This window comes from Teleopsis dalmanni, chromosome 1 (assembly GCF_002237135.1).
Source record: "Teleopsis dalmanni isolate 2A chromosome 1, ASM223713v2, whole genome shotgun sequence".
In the NCBI taxonomy this organism is placed as follows: Eukaryota; Metazoa; Arthropoda; class Insecta; order Diptera; family Diopsidae; genus Teleopsis; species Teleopsis dalmanni.
The window spans coordinates 6,248,615-6,274,421 of NC_051846.1; the positions used below are offsets into that span (position 1 = coordinate 6,248,615).

At 28.9% G+C, this 25,807-nt stretch overlaps 1 protein-coding gene across 3 annotated transcripts; it reads right to left on the bottom strand.

Annotated features, from left to right (window-relative positions):
• LOC119671168 (carbohydrate sulfotransferase 9) lies at positions 1 to 25,140 on the bottom strand. 3 transcript variants are annotated; one of them, XM_038081706.1, is made up of 9 exons: positions 25,051 to 25,140; positions 18,245 to 18,487; positions 8,562 to 8,690; positions 8,023 to 8,170; positions 5,541 to 5,607; positions 5,337 to 5,481; positions 3,011 to 3,166; positions 551 to 882; positions 1 to 485 (listed from the first exon to the last, which is right to left on the bottom strand). In XM_038081706.1, exons 2-9 carry the CDS (start codon positions 18,374 to 18,376, stop codon positions 386 to 388), a joined length of 1,209 nt encoding a protein of 402 aa, XP_037937634.1. In that variant the 5' UTR covers positions 18,377 to 18,487; positions 25,051 to 25,140; the 3' UTR covers positions 1 to 385. The 3 variants fall into 3 exon arrangements, with proteins under 3 accessions (XP_037937634.1, XP_037937644.1, XP_037937652.1); XM_038081716.1 differs by lacking the exon at positions 25,051 to 25,140 and adding an exon at positions 18,545 to 18,565; XM_038081724.1 differs by lacking the exon at positions 8,562 to 8,690 and having other exon boundaries at positions 2 to 485.
• Positions 25,141 to 25,807: the final 667 nt, after the last annotated feature.

Genomic DNA, 25,807 nt, shown 5'->3' on the forward strand with positions numbered 1-25,807 from the left:
TTTAAATTTGCTTGTCTTGTATTAATTTAATTATTTTTTATTTGCTGGCTTAATACTAAACTAATTTCATACACTCTAAATTATTGTACACGTTATGTATATGTCTTTTTTCAATAATTTATTTTTTCTCTATACTTATATAAATATTTTAATAAAAGCGCTAAATTCGAATTTGCTTAAAAAATATGCCTTCAATAAACTATAAAATTTTATGCTAAATCTTTGCAAATATTTCGTTGTCACATGGAAACGGAAGTTGCTTTATGCCAAAGGACTTTCATTGAATTTTCATTTTGATTTTCCATAAAAAAGTGAATCAGAAGCGAATTGATATTGTTTCTAATGTCTCTATGGATGTTTCGTTATGTTGCAGAAGCTCTATCCTTTATGCTGATATTGTGGCTAAATCATCGGCTACACCTTCTTCCTCAATCAACATTTTAAAATATTCGTTCACATCATATCCATATAATTCGAAATCATACCTAAAAGTGGAAGTTCAAAGATTAAATGGTGATGAGTTCAAAATTATTATTCGATCTATGCTTACTTGTAGTATGAATATAGTCCTTCCAATTCCTTTCTAGTTAATTGAGAGTAGAATGTTTTTAGTAGTTCAAGTGTATTTTTACCTTTACCCATATTTCGCCATTCTGGCGCTATAACACGTTTTAAACCAGTCTTTTCGATAAGATATAATTGATCCTGCTCTAGCGATTCGAATTTTAAAATAATATCAAAATTTATTAAACAAGGCGTGCAAAATTTTGTCGTAGATACAAAATGCATATCTATAAAGTTGCCATATCTAACTTGATCCAGGAACCAACGCACAAATTCAGGGAATGTAGGGTGTTTAGGCCCGATATGAACATTTTTTTGCTAAAAATAGAAAAAAAATGTAAATTAATTTAATGTAATTAATCAAAAAAAATATAAAAAATGCTATATATAGAATACATGTGGTTTTTTTATATTATTTTTTAAAACACATGCTAAACGGAAGTACTTCCGTTTGAAAAATGAAGATATAGATTAGCAAGTATTCACTTTATGCCGGCTAAGTCTCTTATCTAACATAATGGTACCAAGTGAGGAGGAAAGTTATTCACACAAATCTTTTTTACAGTGTATTATCTGTAGATTTTATTGTGAAGGGATAACGCTACTCCACGCCTCTGACAACACTACTGCTCCTATAAAATTTTATTGTTCTATCTTTCAGATAATATTTGAGTTTATTTTGACACATCATTACATATATACATATATATATCCACCACATCATTACATAGTTGAGGCAAAGTTTTTAACAATTTTACTTTACTTAACTGCAAATGCAATAGTGTTGTCAACGTACTGACATGGGTTCCCATAATGTACACTAATGAAAACACATACCAATCTATGTCGGAATTTAAGTTTCTTTTGTGTAATGAAAGGGTAGTTTTAGTATTGCACTATAGTAATAAAAGCTGGTTTATAATAGCTAAACTTAGACAATATAAAACATTCATTTATAAGAGTCTATTAAATATTCAAAATAATTATAGATAATCTTCAAAATTATCGTCTTCAGGTGCAAACATTCCTAATTCGATACGTTCTGTATTTCGACTAAAATTTTTCATTACTTCGCTTATTTTGGAAGTTGAAAGTCCCACCACTTTAATCTAAGGTGGAGCTATAGTTAAAAGCACGACAATCTCTTTTCTAATTTAAGCTCTTATCCATATCATTATTCTGTTTTGGTTTGCTTATTTATTTATAAAAGTATAAGTGTTCCTTATGGGGTCACCATTGCATATATATGTTATGTTATGTTATTATATTCCACAATAGTCTGGACATATGCTATGTGCTACAAATCTTAACATCATAACATAATCTTAATAATGATTTGATTTTGTTTTGGGTGGTGATGAGATGAGTTTAGTTCTATATTATATGGCTCTGAAATACACTTTGTATAACTAAGGCCAGGTACAATATTCAGTAATCATCCACAGGTATCTACGTCAGATTCGCGGTGTATAGTGAGGAAAATTTTCATTAACAATGAGTGTTTGTGAACTACAATTGCACAGAAATGAACTGAGTAATCTGACTGAGTGATCTATTAGATGATCATACTTTTGATTAGGATACACAATAAGAAGGGCAGTTGGTTGGAGCAGGAAATAAATATGACTTCATACATTGCACTTGAGTGGAACAAAGGAAAAACTTTAAACTAATGAATAAAATGATATGGATTATTATAATATAGACGTGACATTTGAATACAAACACTAAGAGAATGAGAAACCGGGAACGACTAATAGTCATATTAGTAGTCATAGTCAAAAAAGAACGATCAATAGAATAAAGATCTTAACAAATTATATCAATTAAGATAACGGGTATGATTATATGCTTAGTATTTGAATGGATTTACTTAGAGGATGAGAAAACGGGCACCAATTTAAGTTATACGGAGAAGAACGATCAGAAGAGAAATCAAATAAAAATTATCATAAAACAAATAACTATAATATCTGTCAACATGCTTTAATAAAGGTAACAAAAAGTAAGATTCTGTGATCCCTAGTTATATACCAACAAATAATTATTAGTAGCACATCTCTAGTTTATATATATCTGAGGATTGCGTGCCTACAAGTTTTTGCAAAATTCTTAATATTAATATATGACGTCACTGTATTAAATGAACTGTATTAACTATATTTAATATGCTTGTAATAGATGACTTATTGTAGTTATTTGAAATGAAATTACTTAAAAATTAAATTCATTTTTAATGATTATTTAATATAACCAATCAAATTAATTTTCACACTGTTTTGTATGAAACATGATACTTCTATGCAGCCGGACAAGCAATGCAAATTATTTCATTTCTATCTCACAAAAACTTTTAATTTATTTTTATACAGTAATTTACTGAAACCACAAACAAGTAAGTTTTATATAAAAAGATTGTATCTTATAGATAAAACTATTTACGTACCTTTTTTCTGTAAGCTCTCACTATTTTGCGGCCCAGTTTATCATGAAAAGAATGCGGAATGGCGAATACAAATTTATCTCGATAAGCGCTCAAGAGCCGCTCGAAAGGATGGCGAGCGATTATGAAAGTGATTGAGCCATTTTGTGCTTCTCGTAGCTGAAAAGATACAATCATAAGAAAAGTTAATGAAATCTTTTTAATATATGCAACAATATTCAAGAAATGATTAATGGCTCAAAGAATGGCTCAAAATTCCATTTTCAAACTATTTTTAAAATAACATCCAAATCAAAATGACTCACTTAAAAATGGGTTCATTGTTACGTGAAAGATTTGATAAAATCTAAAAAAAAATTTTACATTAGATAAAAATATAATAAGATTAAGTATCATAGTGTGTTAAATCGTTTTTTGAAGTGTGCTGGTAATCATATTTCTCTCACCCTGTATATAACAGTACTCATTAAACACTTAAACACATAAACAATAAGCGGATTCTCAATTCACATTTTCAAGCGTTATAGAGTGCTAGATTTGGTTAGTGTCTAAAATGAAAAGAAATCGAAGAAAGGGAACTAACTAGCATACTAGGTAGGATCTTCACTGTACTGAAGGTACCATAAGAACAATGAAGGTATCTAACATGAAATGGGTTCGATCCGAGTGATCTAACCAGCGTATTGGCTAGGTACCTAACTGTTCTGAAAATAGGAACATATCTTCAAAGACGAAAGAATTTCAACAAACTGACGATGCCATCAAAAAAAAGCACATATGTGGAAACTATCTGATTAATATCTCACTAAACCATATATGTGTTAGTACGTGCTGTCTAAATCAGACGATCAAAAGAAGATATATATCTTAAAAAGTTATAGTTTACTCGTAAATGCAGACGATGCTATGATTTTATCGGTTTAAATTGTATAAATATTGTATCTTAAAACTTTTAATAACAGCTTGCTTAAAAGAAGAGATTAATGGGACCTTATAAGATTGACCCTTAGTGATAACAAAAAAACTATAAAAAATTTTTACGAAAAAAAGTTTATTCTTTAAATGAACTAAATAAACTAATACAAAAAAAATAACTGAATTCCGATAAAAAATACTAAATTATTTAATGAAACACACAGATTCTACTATCTTCTTCCATTTTTCTACTGCATTGATTATCCAACTTAACTTTTGCGATTTACTCTTCAACTCATCGTTTGTTTAATATATAATATATAATTTCACTAAACAATCTAATTAAAAAAGTAATAAATGCCGCACAACACCAAAGTTGAGCTAACCATGGGAATTAAGTAATAAGAGGCATAACGGCGTAAACAGTACCAGACTTGGCACCTCAGCTGCGCTAATTCTTTCTCCCTTTGCATTTCGGCTAAAAGCCTTGCGAATAACTGTTCCGAATTCCACTGCTTGGCTTTCTCGATCTGACGTAATCTACTTGGGCAGATACAGAACACTCTTTGCTTTTCGCGAGCAATAACTGCATCGAATACTGGATCGGAGTATAAATGGCTGGTTCGGATACGGTTACCACAAATAGGACATTTGATCAATGCAAGGAAGCAATTCCTGCAAAAGACAGCCTCACAATCGATATGCCGTGTACAGTCACGAAGAAGATTTCTGCACAGCATGCAATGGTATTTGAGCTGATAAAGTCTGTCGCATTCCATACACATTTTCGGACGGGGTGTTTAGATTAAAAACGATATATGAAGTATACAAGAAATTTTGTGACTTTTTGACAAATAAATATTTTAATTTTTATAAAATACAAAACTTCCTTTGTTATGAACGTGAACAACTAAAATGGTAATTAACATATATTTATAAAAAGATGGTTTAGAACTTCAGTGTAGTCACACAGCAAAAAAGTCAGTTACTATTTGACTGTCCTCGATTAACTCAAGACAGAACAGCTCCATCTGCTCAAGGTAATCATTAGATAAAACTCAGTTAAGAACCAATTGGTTGTGTTACTGTAGTCTTAAAAATTCTGAGTATAAGATTGAAAGCTCTCACGGGTACTTAACATCAGAAATATCCTTCAAATATCCAAGATTGTGCCAAAATTGAGTGTGTGTTCGTGATACTTACAAATCGATCAGTGTGAATAGAGTTTATTTGGTGAAGTGGTATTATGTGAATTTTATAACTGTGTCTAAGTTTGAAGAAACTACAGCTGCGACAGAAAGAACTACTGTGACCTTATGTGGACTAAGAGAATATTTCTACGTCTAATTTCCTTAATTAATTGTTAACCTCCTTCACCGATAACAATATGGTATATTATGCGATTTAAATTTACCTGTTCCAATGAGACTCTTGGATATCGTTCCCTAGCCAAATTCAGTAGTATTTCTTTGGTTTTATGTAAAAAGTCTGGCGAGTAACCGGCTAAAACATTAAAATTAAACATCCATGAAGAGGAAGCAGCCTTAAATACATTACACCTACAATATACAAAAATAATGTTAAAAAAATTAGATTTTTCGTTTTAAATGATATTTACCATATAATATGATATTTTCTATTAACTAAAAATTCCCAAGGATTGGGTTTATGCCAAGAGTCATTACCTGCAATAAGAAAGAAGGTTTCAAAATGAACAAAACATTTTGGGATTAGTTTTGTACAAATACACAAGTATGTAGAATATAATGGAATATAATATATATAATATAATAGAATATAATATATATAATATAATAGAATATAATATATATAATATAATAGAAAAATAATAAAAGAATAATAAAAAGAATAATAAAAGAGTAAATAGAATTTATTAATTTAAGATATTTAATATATCATATTCTATTCCGACGTGATAGTCAGTCTTCACAACAACAAATGGTCTTAGATAATAATTAAATGAAAAACCAAAAGTTTTCTGAAGATGGGGCTTTTTCGCTGCTTGCATTTGGATAATATTACTTGAAACCTTAGGCATAGGAAAACTCTTCAAACGTTGAATCGCTGTTGATATTAGAACAATCGCTTAAAAACTTTTATATATTTCTTTGAATCTCTTATGTGAAACAAGATAGATTAATTGCACAGATTTATCACTGCGAAGAAATACGTATCACCATCAACAATCAAACGATCGAAATTAAAATTGGATTGAAATGGGCGAAGTGAGGACGCATATAATTAACCTATTTTGACCGTGACGAATTAAAGCAAAATGTTAACTATTCAGAAGATTATAATTTAGCACGACAATGGGAACTCTCGATTTAAAAGTGTCCTCTTTGTACAGATTAAAACAACAGGGAACGTGATTAAAGGTCAAGTCTACCTCTAAGCAGAGACTACAACTTTATCTTTTTAGATAGATTCATCTAGTTAAGAAGACAACTCTGGTTATAATGACCCCTCAGATAACCTGCCAGCAACTTCAATGTAAATAATTTTGTAAATAGTTCGTCTTCACTCATTATTTTAACTTCACAGCAGTTGAGTGGGTAGCAAAAATAAAAAATAAATATCTCTCCTCTTAACATTTAGATCTTTTAATAAACAGAAATGTTGACTAATCAAAAACAATTGCTATAATACTAGCACACATACCTTAAGAAGATAAAAGAAATAGCAACAACAAGAAGATAAGGTTTCAGCTATTCAGAGATATGTATAGATATGTATAATATTATGACTTTATATATTTTTGGTATTACTTTTCTTTAGAAACAAAGTGTATGGTCAATAAGAGCAACAGCGCTATTAGAAAATTCACTAGAAATTTTTTAAAAATTATATATGAATAAAGATGTAAATGATTCCGGAGGCAGACTGTAACCATAACTACTTAAAAAACTCTAACTTTAATGAGAACAAGAAATACAAGGCTTTGTGTGTGTGTGTAGTCTAAAACATTTTCGTTAGGGATGAATTTGAAGTGGTTGGTACCAGTCTTAGTCAAAAAAGAAAATTAAAAGAAACATTATACACGCATCAGCACAGGTGCTTCAACTAAGCGAGAAGTGACAGCAGCAACTAAAGCCCTGAAAACTGGTAATACTTAAAAATAAGCCCAGAACTAGCGTCAGATATTTGGCTTTCAATAATATAATCTGTTTGGGATAATGAAACCATATCGAAGATATGAAACAAGGGTATCTTAGTAAAGAAATTTAATAATGGTGACTTAAGTGACTGCAATAATTATGAAGACATCATATTTCACCCCATACCGAGTAAAAAACTCTCTTGGATAATTCTATCAAGAATATCAGCAGAAGAGCAAGGAAGTCTACGAGAAAATCAATATGGAAGTGTATTGGCAATACGCTTAGGAAAGCAACATCCTGCATAATAAAGCAAGCTCTACGCTGGAATCTACAAGGTAGTCGCCGACCCCAGCTAAGATGTGGCAAAAAAACGTGGACCAGGAGTTTAAAAACGTGCAGTACTCTAGGAACCATATTACGAGAGAAGCAAGCAACAGAGTAAGATTAAGGGAAAATTTTGAGGCCCTATGCTCCACCAGGAAAGGAGCGCAGCAGTAGGTAAATATTCGGCAATATTCAACTTAACAATCTTTCAAATGCAGAAAATTATGCTTATACGTTATACTCCATGTATTTTAAAAAGGATCCAAATAATTTTTCTTAAAGAATTTATCTAAAGAATCGTTCTAATATAAACATATCAAGTAAATTTGTTAATAAAACTTTGATAGCAAAATAACAGTTTTTTTAGGTTAGTTGGTTAAGGTGCGCTGATTCTGAGCTTCACATTTGGTAGGACCGGAGTTCGATTGCTGGTACTTGCAGTCTCAAAAAGAAGTCAGCCAAAAATTCAATTAATTAAAATAATATAAAATGAATTTTTGTTGTTGTAGTTCACTACTATTCAAAAAAACCTCTTTAAAGAATTTATGTAATACATTAATTTGTATTGTATTTAAGCTCTTCTCTTCTTCATAAAAAATAATATTAGTAAATATCTTAAATATGCCACAGAACATTAGCCATTTTAATACTTACCGATGGCATCCAAACCATAATCTGCACATTTCTCTTGCATTAATTTCCGCCGGCGTTCCATGCGCTTTTCCACCATAAGCATATCACTTTGTGATAGTGTCTGTACGGCTTCTTCCGGTATGAGCGGTAATCTAGTCTCATTAATATACTTTATAGAAAAATACACAAGAAAGAAGAAGAAGAAGAAAATGATGAGAACACAGACATTAAATAATAATGAAATTTTTAAAAAATGTTAATTAACAGTGCTTGGGTTGACTACTTAAAATTATAAATAAACTAAGTGGTTGCCTAGCTGGCCTCTCGGAATTAATTTATTTATTAAAGCAAAGTCAAAGTTTAAATTAAAAATTTAAATTCTTGGCTTTAATTATTTTAATAATTTTGTGTTCTTCTTTGTTTTTGTAATTCAACGGATGCAGTGCAAATTTTCTTATAAAAAATGGATATAGAAATTATCAATTAAAAAAACTGATAAAAATTTGTGTGGAAAACATTTTGTGTGTTTTTTTTTTTTTTGGTTCACAGTGTATATTTACTTTCTCATGTTTTGAAAATCTTTTTCTAGAATTCCCAGTTGCCGCTACTGTTAGATCCTTATTCTTGCCAAGTAACATAACAGGATAACGAAAACTGTGATCGGAAAAGTGATCGTTGAACTTTGAAGCCTAAAAGTATATTCAGTATTTTTTTGCTTTTTATTTTCATCTTTTCATTTTCATTTTCATTAAAAATTTTTCTTTACAATTACTAAGTTTTGAAGCTTTCGCAATCAAGCAGCAAAGTGTAACACGGGACGTATGAGTGATTTTTTGATATTTGATTTTTGTGTTGTGCCGATTGAGAATTGATAAGCAAAATGTGTCTTCTTGCAAATTTGTTGTCTTATATACAATTTTTTTTTGTTTATTTTTTTTTTTTTTTTTGAGTTTGTTAAATGGTATTTAATTGCATGACCGTGAAAATTAAAAACTTATCTAAAGCTGTAAGACGAGAGTACGCCATCCTCACGTTTAAACTTGTGTGTGATTGCAGCAACTATGACTATATGACTATCATAGCTTGATAATTGGCGTGTGCCGGTCTAGACTACAAATCTAATGAATTACGTGTTTCTTTATTTATATGATGCGATGTCACCACGATTGTTGTTATTTATTGTGTGTAGAAAACAAACCAATGAAAACAAACCAAAACAAAAACAACTACGAAAAAAAGTGAAACGTTTTTCTCATTAAAAGTAAACGGCACAAATGCTAAGGTCAAGTGAAAATAGAAAATGAAATTGGAAATGGAAATGGAAATGGAAAATATACATATAAATAAATCATTAACATTTCAAGGGGTGTGCTGAGTTGAGTTGAGTTGAGCCGAGTTCTTTGTGTTTTCATGCAAAAATGTTTGACTACTTAAGCACCATGCAAATTGCGGAAGTATTTACTTATATAAATAATACATAAACTAGAAGAAGTTGACTAAAATGCAACAAAAAAAACAAAATTTATAAATAAAGTGATATCAGAGATAAAAATAAATTGATGTATGAACAAATACAATACAAAAGTAAATGCATTACATTAAAAAAAAATATTAATAATTTTGATACTATTGGGTCAAATGTAGACTATTAGCAGAATATATCATTCTTCATACTGATATAATCGACTAGAATCATATTGTTAGCATAACTATACATTTATTTTGTTTTCAGTAACTAACTTCTTACTTTACAGTAATAAAAGAAATTAGAAGTAAAATACAAGCCTACAAAATATGTTTTAAAACAACCATAATTTCCTAGTTCGCACAATGATGCATAACCCAAAAAAATTCAGTTTTTATAAAGACATTCCCCACCTGATATTTAAGATTGCATACCAATGAGTTGCACTTCCGTAAAAAGTGAAAAATGTCTGACTTTGTATATTTCATTAAATTGTACATATATTTTATTATTATATGTTATGAGTTTTAACAGATTGACTAACTCTTAGTGTTTGCTATAAATACAATCAAACTTCCATAACTCGAAGTCCAATTTTGCAAAGAAAAGGTTCGACTTATAGAGGCTTCGAGTTAGAGAATTTCATCATTCGACTTAGAGTTTCTCATCATCACTTTCCGTTGCGCTTGGAATTGGATCCAGTAGTTTAGAGCTATAGTGTTCAATAATATTGTCATCTGTAGGAAAGCTTGATATACAAATTTCATTGTCATGCTTAATATAATTGTTAAGAATAACATGGGAAGTTATTTTATTTATTTTAAACCACGCTGCCAGCGACTGGCATTTGCACAAAGAAGCAACATAAGAAAGAAAAAATTAAACATTTGATTTGGAAAAAGGGACTTCCCCTAACAGCAAAATACATTTATAGTTAAAACAAAAATTCAACTTATAGAATGCACTTTCTCATATTCCTGTCGTCACGGAACACAATTTTTATTCGAGTTATAGAAAAATTCGAGTTATAGAAGTTTGAGTTATGGAAGCAGAATTGTATGTAATTTGCTCTCTAAAACTTTGGTGCACTGGTTTAGGTTTTAGTTATAGAAAATTCGAGTTATATAAGTTGGAAGTTTGACTGTATTTAAATAAATGTTAGTGGTAGTCTATCTTATGACGACAAAGTCACATAATCTTCAGAAAGTGGATCTATTGTATAGTTATAAAGAAATTTTTAAAGACAAGCTATAAATTTTGGATAGGATAAACAAATATTTTAGATCCAGAAACTAGTGTATATTTCATTTTAATAAAGCAAGTAATTTGTTTAATACACACAATTGTTTTAGAAAATAAGCAATACTGACTAGATATGTGGTTACCCCATTGAATATTTGACACCTCTATCTAGTAAAATGAGAAAGAGGATTTATCAAAACGATATTTTAATGATCCCGTCGATAAATAGTTCAATATAAAAAAATAGATACAGATAAATACAGATAGATAGTTAAATAGAATTTAGATGCTGTTAGCCTCCATGCTTTAACCGCAGTTCCCGACCCTGATCATAGAATTAAGAAAAAGTCTTTTTCACTTCTCACTACTTTCCTTCACCCTATACCACACCCATGTTTTGTGGCTTATATAAAGATAGACTTTTAAGTACTAAGCCTCCTTATCGCACCTTTCACCTTTAATTATTGAAAAGAAGTTTCACGCATTTGTACTCCAGGACATTATTGTGAACTCTTTCGAATCTTTCTTAAGAGGTGGTTATTTTGTGTGTTAAAGTCTCACATTAGGCTGTCTATACTTTCCATATAGAAGACACTATCTATCAAGTTACCATTTATAACAGTCATAGCGCAAATGGGCATATTGAGAAGGAGGGAGGAATTTATAGAGGGAAGAGACAAAAGAGGTAGGAAGAGGATGGAAGGAGGATGAATCGACTGAAAAGATACTAGAAATAAACATATCGTCATAAATGTGACAAGATGTTTTTCTTGTGAACCTAGTCACCGGCTGTCTTGTGGGTAAGCTATATTAAACAATACAGCTTCACACTTTTCCAAAAGTGATATCAACCAACGACCATATAAGATCGCTAATTATATTATATTGCTTACAGTTGGTTTGTCACATTTCATAAGTTTTTATGGAAAATTCTCTCAGACTGGCGTATTTTAAAAATACAACGCAAACACTTGATAATAAATATTTTTAGGCGATTCTGTATTTTCTCTAAGGTTTGAATTGTACAAGTGCAACTATGTTTTCACAGTTTTCACAGTTATTTTAATAAATCACAACACCATCGGAAAGGTGACTAAAAGCTGGTTGTGCCTTTTGCTTTTGTAACACTGCTGCCGAGAACGACTTTATATTTTACATATTCCATGTCCATACCATCGGTGGTGCAATTCGTTGATCCCGATGACGATGCTATTTACTTCAAAGGGATCCGATTGGTATCATGCATGATTTACTCAATATTTAAATTAAGTGTACATAACTTTATGATATTAAGCGGTTTAGTAGTGAAGCAGAGTTCTCTCTGCAGCTGAAGAGATTCTAGGCCACAACTTTGCTTGGAATGAAAAGTAACCTAATATGTTTCTTTAATTGTTACAGTCTGACGCTATACTTAGGATGTTTTCATTTGACTGTTTAAAGTGTATAGTGCACAGAATTTTTAAGAGGCGTGAACCATAAAGATGGAAAACTCTGCTCTCAGAACAAGCTTCGTAGCACCGTGAACCACTCTCCTAATCACCTAACTACGGCAAGAGTCACTCAAGATAATATTCAATATCCTAGTATGGTATCTTAAATGGCATTGACCCTTCGTTTAATTGATATCTCTATTTAATTAAGCCTTAAATATATATAAATAAATCTATTATATACTGAATTATCTGTCAGATATTATTTTTAGGTATGAAATCGAAAGTGCTTCCACATTCCACATAAATAAACAAAAATGATTGAAAAAAATGGAAATCATCTCATTTTTTATTACGAATTTAACATGAGAACTACGAAATTTAACATTAATAAACATTTTGTTGATTTGCATACAAAAATGCTTTAAAGTCCCAAGTGTTCTGCTTTTCAAGCATTACGTAAAATATTTCATAGAACTACTCAACTCTGAGTAGTGGAATGTGTATTCATCTATCGAAATTCTTGTTTAATGCCCAAATTATTGTTTACATTTCTGTACAAGTTCAAGTAAATTTCCGCCATTGATCAAGCAGCGTCGTTCATACAAATTTCTCACTTGCCACGACCGCATGGGGTATGCGGCCACATAAAATCCTTCGGAATAAATTGTTACGTATACGCACTGTTTACCCAAACGCCAACTGTGCGGTGTGAGTAAGCGCTTCTGTGGCTGAACTACTCGATTTTTATTGCCTGTAAGTTTTTGTTTATTTAAGGCTTTTGTATTTCGAAAATAAACACGAGTGCCCATAGCCAAATTTCAATTATATTGATTTATAATGTTTTATCAATATTTGCTGGAGGAGAAAATTGTTGGATAAAGTACTCGGGCTTCGAAAATAAAATTTATTACACAAAATAATGACATTCCTCACGCCAAATTGATATTAAATATATTGACTCACCCATTTTTAGTTTGTAGTTTTTAGTTTTTGGATAAAAAATATGATTAATCGAACTTTCAGTTTTTAATCAAAAAGAAAACTTTACTCAAAAGTAAACAAAAAAAATATTGAATTACGAGCAAATAAGTGGATAGTTTTACTTGGACCACCATTTTTATTTTTTTATGCTCTGACATCCTTTTAAAGAAATTCACTCCAAATTATGGAATTATATAGCAGAACCGGATGTGCTTCATTATCAATTTATATGTAAGTCGAATTACATGTTTGTCTCTCTAAATTATTAAATTACTTTTTTCGCTACAACTTATAAGTCCACAGAATTAATTTAAGTAGAGGTCCAATACCACATTATCCGCTTAATTATCAAAAGCTTACTGGTTATGGATATTTTCCAGTTTCTATTGTAGTTAGTAAATGGACTGAAACATTTTCGTTTAAATTAATTTAAACAAAATTTTCAGAGAAAAAATGAGTTTAAGAACAAAAATGGAGAGTAAAATAATGAAGTAAATGGCGAAAAAAAGTACCAAATATAAGATAAATGAAAAAGGAAAGCAAGCAACGAAGAAACGAATAAGGCTCAGAAAACAGGTTCTCAAGTATTCTCCAAGAATGGAGAAAAAATTTATGAAATGAAGGATCAAAAAACAAATCGAAAACAAGATCAATGAAAAAAGAACGCAAAAAAAGAAAAATTAATATGGCTCAGAAAAGAAGGAAATTTAGAGAACGTAAATGGGGGGAAAAGAAAAGAAAAATTATCGTGGAATAAAGTATATAAAGTACAAATAGAAGAAACATTTATACAAAATCATTGCATTCTAGGCCTTATGTGGGATTCAATATATGTAATCCAATATCCGGGTATCTTCTTCAGACACAGAGAATAATGCGTTTTAAAATTATTAAAATAAATATTTGGTTTTTATTCAGTTTGTTATACTACTATAGGCATTTTTTGTATTTGTATTTCGTATTTGCCTACGTCTATGTTTACGTTCTAAATATATTCATAACACATAAATAAGCAATTAAATAAATTAGCTTTATTAAAAACCATATTTTTATTAAAAATATATTTATTAAATAAACAAATAAGTTTATATAAAATGATTATTCCCAGAAAACAGTTGTGATATCGTTCAAAGATCCCAATTCTGTTTGCTTATCGCTGCAAATATAATATGAAGTAGTCATATAACTTAAATAGAGATATATATAAACTGAAGTCAATATTGTTGCACAAGTGTTTTTTAAAATAAAATTGAAAAAAAAACATTATTAATTGTAAAAATATAATTAACAATAAATGCAATAACATACCTAATTCAAGATATAACCACATTTTCTTAAGAATGCTGTATAATTAAAGAAATAATATATTTATATATATTATACATATGTTAGATAAACAAGACCAAAAACAGATTTGCACTAATTGATAGCAAAGTTCATGCCAATATATTTGCACTGAAGTCGTAATATATTAGATCATTATAAGGAATAACAATACATCTTATGATATCTACTGATATCTACTGTGCTAAACAAAAATTTTATTAAAAAATTTCAACAAAGAAATTTTTTATTAAAGTTAGAGAATAAATATTTATTAACTAGTATTCATATAGAACCAAAAGCGCTTAACTCAAACATTGGTAACGTGTCCATCATAAGAGAGATAGAAAAATAGAGAGAGAGAGAAAGAGATATCAAGAATTCTAAGTAATGAAGTGGTTATTGCCTTTTGAAAGTAGTTTGAGGCTTATTCGATTATATTGTATTAAACAATGAATTTAACTTAATTTTTTTTCTCTGTTAATCTAAGTAAGATGCTTATATAGATAGTTTTAGTCATTTTAAACCCCTTATATGAGATTTACCAACAAAAAATTTGATACCAAAGATAGCTATAATAATATCAATTTACGAGATTCTTTTTAATAAATTCAACAAGCACACTTGGTATAGTACATTTTACTATTAAAAAACAATGATGCAACAATAAAGTATATATAGAACCCAGTTTTAGCTAAATATTTAATATAAAAGTTTTGCGCAGCAGCCTTTCTAAACGAAATGGATTGTGCCAGTTCTCTCAATTGTTCGTCTTGCTCATATAACTGAAATAAGAGAAAGTTACTACGCTAAACTTTTAACACTATGTCTTAATCCTTCAAGAAAAAATGGTCCTTCAAAAACTATTTTAAAATTTATTTATTTTGAATGAACCACATATTTATTTTATCTTCAAGCCATTTAGAGTGACTAACAGATTATTCTATTATTCTATAACTCTCGTCATATAGAGGATGTTTCATCTTATGAATGAAGCCCAGCATGTCCTTTATTGAGAAGTTCCTGATATCAAACTGCGATAAGAGTTACCGTTCCGTAATCCTTTTCTTGAATCTGAACAAGCACATAGTACACATATAACTTGAATACTCTGTGCTTTATTACCGCAATTGCTTAAATAGTTATGGTATAAACATATGGTATTTGATAATAATAATGATAATAATTATAATGATAATGGTAATGATAATATTAATAATATTGATAATAATAATTATCATAATGATAATTATATTGATAATAATTACCAACATAATCATTTAATTGGTTTTAAATTATCAAATATAAAAGATTGTTGTAGAATAGTACGTTTGAGATGTAACCATACAGATAAGATAAAGATGCGGTAAGCGTCATTACGATTTTTTGTCATATAAGATACATAAAATAATTTTCGGCATAATAGAATACGCAACGACATGTGGTACAGTACAACATAATAATCAAAAATTGTAATTACAACTGACACCATAGTTCCAGCAAGTTCCTAGGCTCTAAATCGATACAATGCACTGGTATTTGTCACTTTTTTATGTAGGTTATAACATTTTATTAGTATGTGTGCACATATATTAATCAGGTGCGTGGTAAAAGAAACTAATACGGAATAGTGTATGGATAAACCTGATTGTGGAAACACTATGATTTCAATTTACTTAATTACTAACTAATTACCGGATGTTTCCTTGAATATCTATTGTGTCTAGACAAAACCGAGACTCCAGATCACATACTATGCAATGTCAACCATTATTCCCTGACAACTGAGATAATTGCAAGTAGTGCAGATTAAAAGCTATATATTTTTCTTATTTCCTGGTTGGTAAATATAGTCTGACTCAATTAGGTTAGCATTCGAATGAACTGTGAATGCCATCAAACCGAACAAATTAAGTAAAACATTAGTTACCTTACTTTAATGACAAGCTAGGTAAGATAAGCATAGTAATATAAGTATCAACATTTCTACATGTTATCTTTATCTACGGAAAGATAACCTACTCCTAATAACATTAGGTTGCTAAATTAAAGTTAGCTAGGGGAGCTAGGTAAGATTACCGGATTAATACAACTACCAATAATTCTACTTGGAGACACCTGCGGATCTAAAATTAGGTCAGCAGTATTGGTGGTTTAAAACGCAGGTTAGGAATTAAGCTCTAATAAGGACAAGTTTTTGTTACAAGGCAAATGATAGTTTTTGACGTATTCGTTTAGAAGTATCGTATCTTACAAATGAGAACAATATTCTGAAATATGTCAAATCACATGTTGTAAAAAATAATTTGATTCGACCACAGGAAAAATTTTTTATTGAATTTTCAAATTTAATTGGAATAAGAAACCTCGCAATTAATAGAGAGTAAAAGTGCTCAGGTGCACTGACTCAACTAGCCTCAACATTATTAATTATAGATAAATATATTAGAACTCATACCAAAACAAACTTTAAAACCTTAACTTAAGATCGAAAAGTATATAACTCGCAAAATAGCGTTACTAGGATTGTGTCAATAAAGGGGAGGGGAGTGGACCAGAAAATTGGCAGTGTTTTTGCGGTTCATTAAATATTTAAATAAGATTTAACACAGAATACTTTAGAATACTTTAACTACAGATTAAGAGACAGAGAAATATAGTGAAAAAGTTTTTTTAATAATATTTTGTAGTTCACTGAATAAATAAAATGTATCATAGTGTAATCTAAAGGGGAATAAAGCATTTATAAAGCAAATAAAGCATTTATGGCAAATATTTTGTTGCTATAAATTAATAGTATCTATAGTTTTCCTTTTATCAACGTTTACTAGGAGAGTATTTCATGGATCATAAGGATCTAAGGCTAGGAAAAATAGGCACTATACTGTCTTTCATTAAAGTAGTTGGATTTGGAGAAACACTCTAATCCGACTAAGGGCACAATAGATCTTTTAGGTCGCAGTGTACGATCCCAACGTTTCAATGATATGAAGATTTACTATTAGTTTTCGTTTTCGAAATTATTTTGTCAAACATTTTTCTTAAATCTAATTATTTACTTTGAAGTAAAAATAAATAAAAAATTATACAACTGTCGAGATAATTTTAGAAATATTCAATTTTATCTTATTTTTTAATTAACGTATTTATGTCTTTATGGTATCGATAAATTGAAAAAAAAATCAATCTAGTGATTGAAAGTGAAATGTTGAGATACAAAACTTAAGTGCAGTAAATCAAGAGTAAAATTTATTAGGTCGTTAAAGTCAATGTATGGAGAAGAAAATGAAGCAAATTTTCTAATATAAAATTAATGATTTTGTTGATTTTTTTTAATGACTTCATGCAGAAAGCCTTAAACATTAGTTCATTATAAAGCAACTCATAAATCATTAAATCATTTATCTTTTACTTAAGTTGCGTAAACTTCTAATGTTCATTCAGAGATAACAAGCAAATGCCTTCATTAGCACCTCGGAAACGAGGTGTGAAATGCTAATTTTATGAAAAGTGTTAAAATTATTTTAAATAAATATAAATTTGAAATAAGATCAAATAAAATTAATTTTCTTTTTTTTTGAAATTTTATGTAATGCTAAAAATATACGTATATGTAACACATAATATAGAAAAATAAATAAAAATGTGTTAAAAAAAATATTAATATAAGTTTAAAGAGTTTTAGCACGAAAGAAATGCTTAAATCATTTGTAAATATTTATTTATTTATTTAGTAATTTTTTTTTTTTTTTGTAAGACTAATATTGATTAGGCCTTAAAATATCTTATGATTAATTACCTCATATCCTTTGATTTTGTAAATCTGTTCACTTCTCACCAAATAGACTAAAGCTAGTGGAAGCAGTGCAATCGCTGTAAAAACTAAAAAGTACCGCCGGACGGCGCGCCAATGTGTCTTACTCAGTCTCATTTAAGTTCAAAAATAACTGCACGGGAATTCGAAGCATTTGCAGATGTGCATATTTCGGTTCTAGAGACGCTTTCAGAAACTCAATTCAGATATTTTCTTCAAAGCGACAAACTAAAAATTTTGACAAAAAATAAAACATAAATAACAAAATATATGTTACAGACGTACGTTCTTCTGAAACTAATTTTGTTTTATTTATATATATATTTTTTTAATTTTATTTTTCTTTTATTTTTTGTTTGAAAAAATCTTTTCACATATATTTAAATGTTCTTTTATACTTTGCTGTGATTATTTTTATGTAATTGCAGTTGTTATTCTAAACTGGGTCACCAGAGCTTTTACCGCGCAGCCATGCAAAAAATAGGTGCACCCATTTTTATTCCATACTCTATTGTTTATTGGTCTCTTATCGTTAACTTCTGTATAAAACATGAAATCATGATTTGATACACGATTTAAATCGTTTATTCTGTCACTTCCGTTTTGTTTGAATATAAGTTAGGAACATTAAAAAAGTGGAAGGAGAAGGAAGGAGCAACAATCAATAGTTTCTAGAAAATAGTTGAACGTATGAATGAGTATAATATATTGAACATTTAGAGTGAAAAATTTAACATACTATAGTTTCCAGTAAGTGTTTATAGCTTTAATTGACAACATCCTCTGAAAACAAGACTTTAAGTTCTACAGAATTTCTATTTATACATGAATATATATATATATATACATATATATATATATACATATTTACAAACAAATTTATAGTATTTATTTTTAGTAGAGGTTAATTAATTCGTGAAATAAACTTTTAATATGAAACCTTATTTTATATAATAGATTAGCTAATACGAAACACTATAAATTATATAGTGTCGAATACATATATAGTATATACATCTAAATATTTATATATAAATATAAATCGTACTCTTAAGAAGATAAGACCAATTTACTACCACATTAAATGGAAGTATACTACATTTTTAAGCTATTGGGGGTTACTCGGAAAGTAATTTCGTTTTTTTCCCAACAGAGAATTTAATTTTATTTTCATACAGTCAACTCGACACTTAAGCCATATAATTAATATACAATTTGACAGCGCATATGTAATGCTTATTTGTGAGTTTTTGTATATTATCCAGATTTAAATTATAATTATATATTACAGATTTACTGTAGTTAATTGTAGTAACAATTTGAAGAAAACGCTAGAAGGAGTATAGGAAAAAATTACGCCTGGTTAAAGCAGCTCATACGTTTGAAGAAAAAGCAATCAACATAAAAACTTTATAGATTTCAAGACTTAAATTTCTCAAACAGACTTCAAAAATTGTGGTAGTAGGTCTGATTAACATTGTAGAAAGCACCAAAGCTAACATAAAACACAAACTAGAAATCCTTGTACGTAAAAGAATTATAAGGAGAGAAACACTTTAAAGACACGACTATTATCGTTTCTCATAATAGAGATTAAACTTGTTTCAAAATTAAAACTTTCACGCATTCTCTTTGCTAATATACAACCCACCAGATCAAGTACAAACAGTTCTCATTTGTGTTATATCCTTCCTTTCAACTTCAAGTTATTAAGTTTAAACTTCGCCAAAGGCTAAATACCGATATTAGTCGTCAACCTTATAATCTAAACAAATTTCTAACATATTTTTCAAAAAACAAAGTTCTACTTCCTTTGGCAGGTGTAAACAAGTCAGCACTGTGTATTCAAAATAATCGGCCTCGAGCCTCGATATTCAACTCTGAATATTACAGCAACCAAAACAAGAGAGGAAAGGTAACAAGATATACTATACTTGGATAAGAACAGAAGTAAACCTCTTCAATACACTCACGCATGCAAACAATGGTTAACTTAGCTCACACATAAATGTAAAAAGAAGCATTAGTTAATGTTCCAGCTAACGGCATCGAAAAGAGAAATATGAAAAGAAATGGCTAAAAAATGATTGAATTAAAAAAGGGTAATTTTAATAAACAATATTACCAATATTTTCAATGTTGAATATTTAGAGGCTTTGCTCTAATAGACTTTGTTATTCCTACTAAAATAATAAAGTTTAGATATGCGGGAACAAGTTTAAAAAATTAAATCAGAAAATAATCTAATATAGCGATTTTAGTTGCAACTGGTAGTTTCAAGGTTGATGTCAACTAAAATTAGAAAGATACATAATTTTTTAAAATTAATCTTTAAAATAATTTAAATAGAATTAATTTTGTCAATTTAATTTTTAAAAATCTTTTTTATATATTTATAAAAACCAACAAACAAAAAAAAATTTTTTATAAAGTAGGTGGAAATATTATTTCTGGCCTTGCTCCAATATCAAACAATGAATAATGTATTACAAAAATAATTTGTTATAAAACAATTGTTTCAATAATATTTTTTTTGTTCAAAAATTTAATAGGGATTAGAAATGATATTTATAATTGAAAAATATTTATCATTATATTAAATGTTATCAGATATATATATGTAGAACCAAGGATTGAAAATCTAAAAGAAACCTTACATTTTCTATCAAATTTTTATTTGTTCGACATCATATAATAATCCAATTACTTCAATAAATATTATATACTGAATATATAATATATAATATTATATTACTGCATATGAGTAAAACCAATAAATTGAATTTATATCAGTTACGAAGGTAATCTTCTTTTCGCATTCCTACAGGCAACTAATGCTAAATTTAGTTATACACATTGTATACAATAAAATAAACAAGAGTCAAAGTGCCAATTACTAGGGGCGCAACGCGAAAATATAATAAAGTTTTAGTATAAAAAATGAATAAAAATTCTAAACATATGGATGCATATGAATTGTCCCGCTAGATAATTCTAAATTCTATAAATATTATTTATGTCAATTATAAACTCATTCACTTTATTCTTACAAGTAGTCAATACTCAACTTAGCTCATATACTATATATAGTAAATGTACAATAGTACAGTAATGAACACAGTGTCAGGATAGTTAATGTTCAAGTCCATATAACTACTATATATATGTATAGTAAAATCTAAATATAATTGAGAAATCAAGTGTGAGCTAATAGCATCAGAAACACAAAAAAAATAAGAAAATATGACGAAAAGAACAAAATGATATGACGAATAAGTGGGCCATTATACTTCAACATTTCTATAGAAAATTTCTACATAAACCTTTTTACTGTTATACTGATTTTCTTCTACAAAAAGATAAAACATAAAAATGTACCTTTAAAATAATTCTTATATTAAATGGATCTATTACTTGTTACTGACATTTTTATTCTTCAATATTCAAATCAATGAATATCTTCAATCTAAATTTCTCAATAAATTAATCTATTCCAGTATTTTATTTTTTTTTTAATAATCACGATTAATTTGATTGTCAATTCTACTAATTTGCTAAATTATTTAGAATTTTTCTCTCTAGTTAAGAATTTAGTTATAGAATTAACAAGAATTATTATTATGTAGTAAAGGGCTGTCTTCAACTCCTAGCTCTTAAGATTATTGATTAAACAAATTATTGTTTAGCTTAAGCTGAAGAGAAGTGGTAGTTTTGTACACCATTTTTTTAAAATATACGTCATAAAAAATCTATCCCCTTGTTGTTATTGGTTTTGCACATTATAGGTGTATTAGTATTTCATTAGTCGAGCTCGATTATGTCTCCAATCATAATTCACCAACATATTAGTATTTTTCATAAATTTGTTTTTATATACAGACTAATGAATTGCTCTAATTCAATTAATTGGCATAGTGTACCACGTTTCGCGGGTCAGTTGCTGATATTAATAACCCGAAAACCACCAAACTTTTTAAGATATCTTACTTTATACTGTTAAAACGCTATATCTTTTCTGTAGTTTAATACTGTTCTTTGAGTTATTGTGATAACACAACCCTAGAGCTTCCGTAGCTGTTGCAAGGGAATTATTTTGGACTGAATAACCATTTTATAATTTAGTCAAGCGACAGTTAATATCTTCAATTCCTGACTCCGTGATACTGGACAGACAATTTAGGGAAGGAAAAATCTATAATACAATATGGTGCATATTGCAATATAATGAAACTCTATAATGCAAGATAGAGTGAAAGAGTGACACTTTCTGTTTTCTCTTCTGTGTGTAACCACATAGTAGGATATAATAGTTAGAAGAAATACGTTTAAAATTGTTTAAGATATATAAGAAATGAAAGGATTATGTCACTTTCTGGTAACGGATGTTGTTCTTGTTAATATATATTACTAATATTTTATTTCACTAATAATCAAGTCAGTGAATATCACTGATTTATATTCAACAGCAAATTACTAATTTCATGATTTCGCTTAAGGATTTTGAAAATTTCTAGAATTTTTGGTAAAGGATGCTATAATTTCTAATACATATTAGTGACACTATATTTCTTATAACTTAAGTCAGTGAATATCTGCAATCGAAATCTCATAACAGATTTATTCATTTTGTAAATTTATTTATTTTTTTCATAGAATTAAATTTAAAAGAATTAGATAAGGATTAGATAAGATTTATTAACTTCCTTATAAATGATATTCTTCTTGCTAATATATTTTAATGACACTATTTCTTCAACACCCTTAAATCAGTACATAAAATACTTATTAAAGATACTTTATTTCTTCAATAACTTTAAATCGGTGAATATTTTTAATATAAATAGTTGAACAGGTTTAACCGTTTAATTAATATAATTCTAAATTATTTAAATAATGAAAATTTTGACGAGTTTTCACTTTATAGTGAATCTATCAATTTGCTATTATTGTAAATGGGCTCGTAACTAGGAGAAAAAGGGAGCTTGAGGAGTTATAAACTCTCCCGCAATAAATTCAAAGACTGTATTCATATACATGTATGTATTTTCATTTTTAATGCGACATGAGCATTTAAAATGAAAAAACGGACTGAGGACAGTGGAAAGGTTTTAAAATACTGAAGAACCTTTCCGAAATAAATCTATAGACCAAATTTATACACGCCTGACATTTCCTAGACCACTGCTGATGAGTACTTGGCAATACTCGAAACAGCGTTGAATTTTTAGCCAAATTTTTATAAATTTAATAAATTTTTGTCCTTGTCTTCTCTTTGTTATTCGAATCCATCTTACTTTTAAATAAATCTATACTCATTTCTAAAACATCATAATCGTTTAATAAGATACAATTTTTGTTTGAAGTTATTAAAATTAACTGCTAATAAACACACCCTCTTGAATTGTCGCAACTGGTCTGCTTGTAACCCATATTATTAACTCGTCCTTGGAAAGTCTGTTTAGTGGAATAACTTTATTTTCTGACAAAATCAATATAATCCTTCCTTCTAATGGTAACATACTACCACACTATATAAATGCATGCTAGACTTTTGCACTAGAAAAGTGTACCAAAGTTCTTCTCATGACTACATTGCATCCACATCCTACGTGCCCCAAATACCTGAAGGTCGGTTGACTATAATTTATGTTCTCACTTAAAATCTGTGTAATTTCTTATTACAACCACATAAATATAATTTTAACTATTTTTGTGTTAAAAAATGAGTAATTTAAAGAAACTTTTTTTTTAAATTAAAAAATTAATATGCAACTTGCGTAGCTATTTTTGCGCTCAATGACGTGCCAGTTGCGCTCGTATATTTCAAACGAATAAAACAAAAACAACACAAAAAATATATAACAAATCGGGTCTTAAATATATGGGCAACATACCGACGTTGGTAGAAATTTCAATTTCAGTTTCAGTTTCACCCAATAATGTTGCAATGCACCAAGCAACAAACAAACAAAGTCACTAAAGCCACTAAAGGCGATAAAGTCGCCAAAATCGTCGTCCAAATCGCATTGCACTGAACCAGTCGAAAGCGTTTGGCAACAAAGCCAGGCACAAGCACAGACAGAAGCACAGGCACTGGCAGAGGCATTGGCAGGGGCATGGGCATGAGCTGCTTGGTTGGCGTGAAAGGCAAACAGTCTACGATTGAAGTCAAAACGGAAGCGGAAGAAAGTTATGTAAGGGTTGGGGTAATGTTAAGCCATCAAAATTTTATCGATTTTTATATTGCAACATCAGTTCAGTTGCTATGTAAATAATTTCGATTGTTTGCACTATTTTTGATTCTAAATCGAAAAGTGGCTTCTTTGTGCCACTCATTAGCAGGAATATTTTTTCTATTATTAAATAAATAAATAAAAAAAAACATTTTTATAGCACTTTTCGGAGATTTCGGAAAAACTCTTTTTTTTATCTAATTTACATCATTTTAGATATTTCATTTAAATATTTACTTTTATAATTTGTGTGTTTTGTTTTGTTTATTAACAAATGTTAAATCTATTATAAATATAGTTTTATTTATTTATTTAGTTTTATTTTTATTTTTATTCGCATATTCGTTTGTGTTTAAGTAAACATTTTATTTTACTTTTGTTTTGCTTGGCAAATGCCATAATGCAGTATTTTTTGTTTTTTTTGGTTTTTTTGGTTTTTTGTTTGAGAAAAGAAAATATTTATACAAAAATCTGATTTTTTGACAATTTCAAAAAAAAATTATCAATTATTTTATTTGAATTTATTATAATAATTCTTTAATCATTTAACCCACTGACCATTGATAACAATCAAGTGTCAAATTTCACAATTACATTTTAATTTATTGTATTTTTATGTACTAAATTTTATTGTTCATTGTTATTTTATTTATTTTTTTTATATAAATTTTTTCTTCCACTTTTTATTATTTTTGTTTTTTGAATTTTTTATTTTATTGTTGCACAAATGCCCGCATTCAAATCTTGCCTTTCTATCACATGAGCGGCCGCGCGCACAATAAAATTGAAATCTTAATCAATAGAAATTTCTACTTTCGTGAAAATTGAATGCTCATTCTTGCTCCAATTTTCTTCTCCTACTCTCCCAGTTGCCTTGTTTGTCGCTCGCACGCATTTTCTCTCCTTAAAGTTCGCAAAAGCTCATTGTTGTTGTGTTTGTTGTTTGTTGTTTGTATGTAAACAAACAACAAAAACGGGCAGCATTGCCCGATTACTTAAGCAACAAAAGCTTAACACAGCTGAACAAAAACAAAAACAATGGCGAAGACAAAAACAAAAACAATGGCGAAAAATAAAAACAATGGCGAAAAGCAAAAACAAAAACAAAAGTATTTATGAATGAAAGCATTCCGTGCATAACTGAAAGCCAAAAGGTCAACATTGTGTGCGGATTAATTACGTCAGGGACAATCTGATATTATTTTTTTTTTTTAGGTTAAGTAAATTCTTAAGAAGTGCACCTCTTGGGAAAAAGCCTAGTTGTTAGGCAGTTGTTCTGAGAATTATTATAAATTCGAAAGTAAACTGAACGGAA